The 6375-nt window shown below is 38.8% G+C and overlaps 1 protein-coding gene across 1 annotated transcript; it reads left to right on the forward strand.

Annotated features, from left to right (window-relative positions):
- Positions 1-10: 10 nt before the first annotated feature.
- PIGM (phosphatidylinositol glycan anchor biosynthesis class M) lies at positions 11-4650 on the forward strand. The gene has a single exon (XM_040230132.1). It carries the CDS (start codon positions 101-103, stop codon positions 1406-1408), a length of 1308 nt encoding a protein of 435 aa, XP_040086066.1. The 5' UTR covers positions 11-100; the 3' UTR covers positions 1409-4650.
- Positions 4651-6375: the final 1725 nt, after the last annotated feature.

A 6375-nucleotide genomic window follows, 5' to 3' on the forward strand; every position in this document is an offset into this window, starting at 1 on the left:
CTGCCGGAAGTTGTTTTCGATTGGCCGCCTAGCTGATAGATGTGCAGGCATTCTGAAGCGAGGAACCGAAGCGAGGATTAAACATTCCGGGGCAGTTTGAATGCTGGGAACTGAGCTGCTGTGGTGCCGTCAGATCATGAGCCCGACCACACACTGGGGAGATAAGTTCCTGAATCTGCGGGTTCCCCCCGCTGGGGTATTTGTTGTGGCCTTCCTTGCCCGAGTGGCCCTGATTTTCTATGGGGTCTTCCAGGACCGGACCCTGCTAGTGAGGTATACAGACATCGACTACCAGGTTTTCACGGACGCCGCGCGTTTCGTCACGGAGGGGCGCTCCCCCTACCTCAGGGCGACATACCGATACACTCCCCTGTTGGGATGGCTACTCACTCCCAACATCTATCTCAATGAACTGTTTGGAAAGTTTCTCTTCATCAGCTTCGACCTCCTCACCGCCTTCCTCCTATACCGGCTACTGCTTCTTAAGGGGCTGGGTCGCCGCCAGGCTTGCGGGTACTGTGTCTTTTGGCTTCTTAATCCCCTACCTATGGCGGTGTCCAGCCGAGGCAATGCGGACGCGATTGTCGCCTCCCTGGTGCTTATGACCCTGTACCTAATAGAAAAAAGACTCATCGCGTGTGCCGCTGTATCCTATGGTTTCGCAGTACACCTGAAGATGTATCCGGTGACCTATATCCTTCCCATTGCCCTCCACTTGCTTCCCGAACGCGACAGTGACGAAGGTCTCCGTCAATCCCGATATTCTTTCCAGGCTCGTTTGTACGAATTCCTGAAAAGGTTGTGTCATCGGGCTGTGCTGCTTTTCGTAGCAGTTGCTGGACTCACGTTTTTTGCCCTGAGCTTCGGTTTTTATTACAGATATGGTTGGGAGTTTTTGGAGCACGCCTACCTTTATCACCTGACCAGGCGGGATATCCGACACAACTTCTCTCCGTACTTCTACATGCTGTATTTGACCGCAGAGAGCAAGTGGAGTTTTTCCTTGGGAATTGCCGCGTTCCTGCCGCAGTTCATCTTACTTTCAGCAGTGTCTTTCGCCTATTATAGAGACCTTGTCTTTTGCTGTTTTCTTCATACGTCAATTTTTGTGACATTTAACAAAGTCTGCACCTCCCAGTACTTTCTTTGGTACCTCTGCCTCCTGCCTCTTGTGATGCCACTAGTGAGAATACCTTGGAGAAGAGCTGTGGTTCTCCTGATGTTATGGTTCATCGGGCAGGCCTTATGGCTGGCTCCTGCTTATGTTCTTGAGTTTCAAGGAAAGAACACCTTTCTGTTTATCTGGTTAGCCGGTTTGTTCTTCCTCCTTATCAACTGTTCCATCCTCATTCAAATCATTTCCCATTACAAGGAGGAACCCCTGACAGACAGAACCAAATATGACTGATATGCTCCAATCCTTCTGCGACTTGGATTCTGATTGTTCTGAATGGATCAGAGAGAGCTTTGGAGAAAATTTTTTTGAACATCCTAAGCACTCTAGTGAAAGTTCAGTTTGGGAGCATAAAACTATTCCAACAAATTTTAATGAATGTTTGCCTTACTTATAGAGCGCTCAATAATTGAGTTTCACCCTTTGGGAAATCTCAGGACTCATTCATCTGGGACATGACGGAAGTAAAGGTTCAGTTCAGTTCAGTTAAGTTGCTCAGTCGTCTCCGACTCTTTGCGACCCCATGAATTGCAGCACGCCACGCCTCCCTGTACATCACCAAAATTCACCCAAACTCAGGTCCCGGAGAGTCAGTGATGTCATCCAGCCATCTCATCCTCTGTTGTCCCCTTCTCCTCTTGCCCCCAATCCCTCCCAGCATCAGAGTCTTTTCCAATGAGTCAGCTCTTCGCATGAGGTGGCCAAAGTATTGGAGTTTCAGCTTTAGCATCAGTCCTTCTAAAGAACACCCAGGACTGATCTCCTTTAGAATGGACTGGTTGGATCTCCTTGCAGTCCTCTTGTTTGAAAATGGAAGGGCTAATGAAATAATCAGATACTAAAAGGTTTTTGTAGAAAGGATAGAGGAATACAGTCAAGATATGAAATCTAAGCCAGTATTTGTTACAGTTATACTGTGGTACTGTCTGAAACTGTCTTTTATCCCCCACTTTTTTGTTCTAAGGCTTTCCTGATAACTGTGAAAACTCAAAATGTTCCTAAAGTATAGCTTTTAGATATAAAGTGTTAAGTAATACTACTGAGGTTGGGAAAGTTAATTCTGTATTAAAAGTAGGGGCTTAGAAGATAAAGAATGCAAAGAATTTAAATTATAGTTATGTTTCATTTATTTGTTTTATAACTTAGTTTTTCAGCACTTAATTCTAGTGGTATTAATTTACTGTTTGGTTTTATACAAAAAGGGTTAAATTTAAATTCATCCGTCTTGGGACTTCCCTGGTAGTCCAGTGGTAAAGAATCCACTTTGCAATGCAGGGGACTTGGGTTTGATCCCTGGTTAAGGAACTGAGATCCCACATGCCTCGGAGCAATTAAGCCCATGTGCCACAACAAAAGAATGAAGATCTCGCATGCTGCAAATAAGACCCAGTGCAGCCAAATAAATATAAAGAAATATATATTTTTAAAAAGATAAATTCATTCATCTTTAAACTTGTCAACATTTTAAAATCGCATCTTGCTTTTGATGTTTGAGGTCACATACTGTTATGACATTTTAGAACTCTCTTTTGTCTTTGTTTTTAATTTTCTAATCACTAGAAAAGACTTTTGATACAGAATATAAGTTAATCAAGTATTATCAGTGTTGTTAAAATGATTAGAGATTTTAGGTGATAAAAAAATCATTAATAGGCATTTACCAGCTTAAAAATACCTCACTTATGAAAATTTTATGATAGAAATGAAGACCTGCATAGGAGGCTCCTAAAAAGTATAAGAAGCATTCTAATAGCCATTAGTCTTTTAGACCAGGAAATTGACGGAGAGATTGTGAAAATGGGCTTTGGTAGCCAGATGCACTTTCCTTATTACTCTTAATTTTCTAGGAAAAAATGCTTTGTGAGTTTCAAACAAGCAAGCTAAAAAGACCAACCCATCTAGATTGTGGACTCCCTAACACTCTAAATGTATTAGCAATGAGTGAGTTTGGTTTTATGATTTTGATAGTAAAAGATGAGTAATGTGACAACATTGTTCTTCGCTAAAACCAAAAAACTGCAGAGGAAGTAGTACATTTCATGTCAGTTCAAGCCTAGAAAAGTCTGAAAATAAGATGTCTGTAGACAGGTCATAATTAAGAATGCTATTACTGGCAGCACTTCTTAAATGGATACCTTTTACAACCCACCATTAAAAAGAAAGAGTACTTCTCTGGTGGTTCAGTGGATAAGACTCTGTGCTTTGAATGCAGGGGGCCTGAGTTCAATCCCTGGCCAGGGAGCTAGATTCCACATGCTGCAACTAAAGGTCCCATGTGCTGAAACTAAGACCTGGCAGAATAGAGCCAAATAAATATTAAAAAAAAGAAGAAGAAGAAGGGGAGAATGGGTGACTTTGCATGGGTTGCTGTTTGGATGAAAGTAACAGAGAGAATTAATTGTTGAGGACAGAGACCTTTCTTGTAACAGTCTCATATGCAACATTAACGTTTATATATGACTGTTCAATAGTGGCCTTCCAGCCATAGCAGTCTTACTTTTTTTTTTCTTCATCCTTTTATAATAATAATTAAAAAAAATTTTTTTTCCTGGTAGAACTGGGAGGGAAAGGGAATCAGAAATAGATTTCCAACATCTCAATATAATTGGTTTTTTGGTATGTTTAATAGTCACAAGTGTATTTACTTATTCATTTCTTTTTTACTTTAACATTCTTTGTTGTGCCTTACTCTTCATATTTACATTGAAATTGCTAAATAATACTCTATCATCTGAATGTTCACATTATAAATGCATCATAAGAGTAAACATTTTCCACATTTTAAATTACCTTAACATTCTTAGAAATCAGTGGGGTTCTGTTGGGATTTTGGAGGGAATATCATCAGCAAATCCTGCCTTATAAGAAATTCTCTACCAAAGAACTACAGGCATTTCTTAGAAGATGCTGAAAGTGTTCTTTTATGCTGCAACTCATTTGGTAAATTAACTCAAGAAAAAATCTTATTTGATCTCTTGGGCTTTTAAATTTTTTTCATTTGTTTTTGTTTTTTGGTTTTGTAAAATTTCTTGTCTTCTTTTCATGTGCAGTCCTTTGGTTTCATTGTTAATCCTATTATAACACTTTAAAATTGAATAGCACTTCAGATTTTTTCGTATGTGATATTTTTTGTTCTTATGCCACCCTTTAAGATCAATATACCCATTTCTAGATAAACATTAATTATTAACATGTGAAGGATGCTTCTCAAGATGGTCTGGGTTCTAAACAGAGGGACTGCATGACTTATTTTCTTCTGTGTTTGCCTTAATGTCTTCAAAATGTGGTCTCTAAATATCCCTAGATAAAGTCCCTGAATTAGGTCCATTGGCAAGGACCTCTTTCTTAAAACCATATTCTTCAGTTACTGACTTCTCATCACCTTGCTATGACTCTGAGTGACATAACATGGTTTCAAAAGCTTTGTAGTACTTGTCTTTTAGTTAGTTCACTTGTTGAATATATTACTGAATATATTACTTCTCCAGCTGTTTTCTGTTGTACCACCCTTACCTCAACCATCTGAGCAATGAGTAGAAATGGAAAAGATGGAAAATTTCATGTGGGACCCTTAAAAGCGATTTCTTGTTTGTTTCCCCACCCCCCATCCCCAGTGCTTTACCATGAACAGTTTTAAACATTATCCATATGCCTACCATATTTAAGTTCAACAACTGACATTTTGCCATGCTTGCTTTATGTACAATTTTTTCCTGAACCACACAAAGTTGAAAACATCATTGAACTTTACCACTAAGTACATCAGCATGCATTGCGTAAAAATACTCTTCTTCCTGTAAAACTATTATATTGTTATCTAATATAATTTTGTATCCTGTCTATTTTCAAGTTTCTCCAATTATTTTGTGTTTAATTTTAAAGAATAGACATTCTTGGATCTCAAAGAGTCCCTGAAAGAGATGATAAATAATCCATAATTAGGAAGTTTGGATCTTTCCCTGTTTTTGAAAGCAAAGTGAGAACTAAGAGATTTACCTTCTATCAACGTCGACAGAACAATTCTTTTGTGCAAATCTTTCTGTCTTCCTCCTAAGAAAATGCAGGGCAGTAATCATCCCTAAAAGTTTTCCAAATAAAAGATTACATGTTTAGATTTTTTTGGCTGGGCCATGAGCCTTGAGGGATCTCAATTCCCTCATCAGAGATTGCACCTGGATCACGACAGTGAAAGCCAGAATCCTAACCACTAGGCCACCAGGAATTCCCCGTGTGTAGATTCTTGATATCTACTTCTCTCTTCCAACAAGTGATTAACTGATTTTTTATCTTGATGATAAGTTCTGGCTTTTCATGGCTAAATGATTCGGGGTACCTATTCTGCCATATGTGGTTTCATTTAATTTTCACAGCAGCACTTTAGAATTGATATTTGTACTTCCATCTTATAGATGAATGAAGAAGCTCAAAGACTAAATGGCTTAGAAATAAATTACAGGGCTAGAATTTGAAGCACATTTTGCCAGACTACATGTCATAACCTTTCCACTATATTAGGCTTTGGGATTTTCCAAAGTGTCTAGATGCAACAGGTGGAGATTCTGGCAAAATAAATGAAACTCAGCACTATTAACAATTGCCTTGCCAATCAATTTGTCCTTACTCTTTTATGTATTTGCTTGAAGGGCAGTTCTCTTGCAGTTGGGCAAAAGTTTATGTCATTCCCCAACTTTAGTAATTCCAGACATTTAATAACCCCTTCCCACATCCAAACCCTCTCACCAAATTGTATAATTTCTTTGTTACTGCTGACTTTGTAATGTCCTTTCCCTCTATAGCCTGGTCTAAGAAGTCGATTTGCTGAGCCACATGTTAGCCTTCTATTTATAAATCAATGATTTCCAAATTATTGTTAAATTCCTCTTGCTCTACAATGTACCTTCTGCAGGATGCATTCATATGGTTAAAACTCGTGTCCTATACTAAAAGTATAACAAAAGAAAACACAGATTTATATAGTTTAGGTTCAAATCCTAGTGTGTAACTTTGGACAGATTTCTTCTATCTAGATAAGTTAGTTTTCCATCTGTGAATTGGGGATGATAATATAATCTTCATAGAATTGTTTGTAAGAATTAAATGAGTTAATATACCTAAAGTGCTTATGCCCGCCTAGGACAAGCTGTTCCCCATCACCTCCCCAGGTTTCACATCTGTTTACAAGCCTTTAAAGAAGGAACTCT

The sequence above is a fragment of the Oryx dammah genome, unplaced genomic scaffold (genome assembly GCF_014754425.2).
Source record: "Oryx dammah isolate SB20612 unplaced genomic scaffold, SCBI_Odam_1.1 HiC_scaffold_28, whole genome shotgun sequence".
NCBI lineage: Eukaryota > Metazoa > Chordata > Mammalia > Artiodactyla > Bovidae > Oryx > Oryx dammah.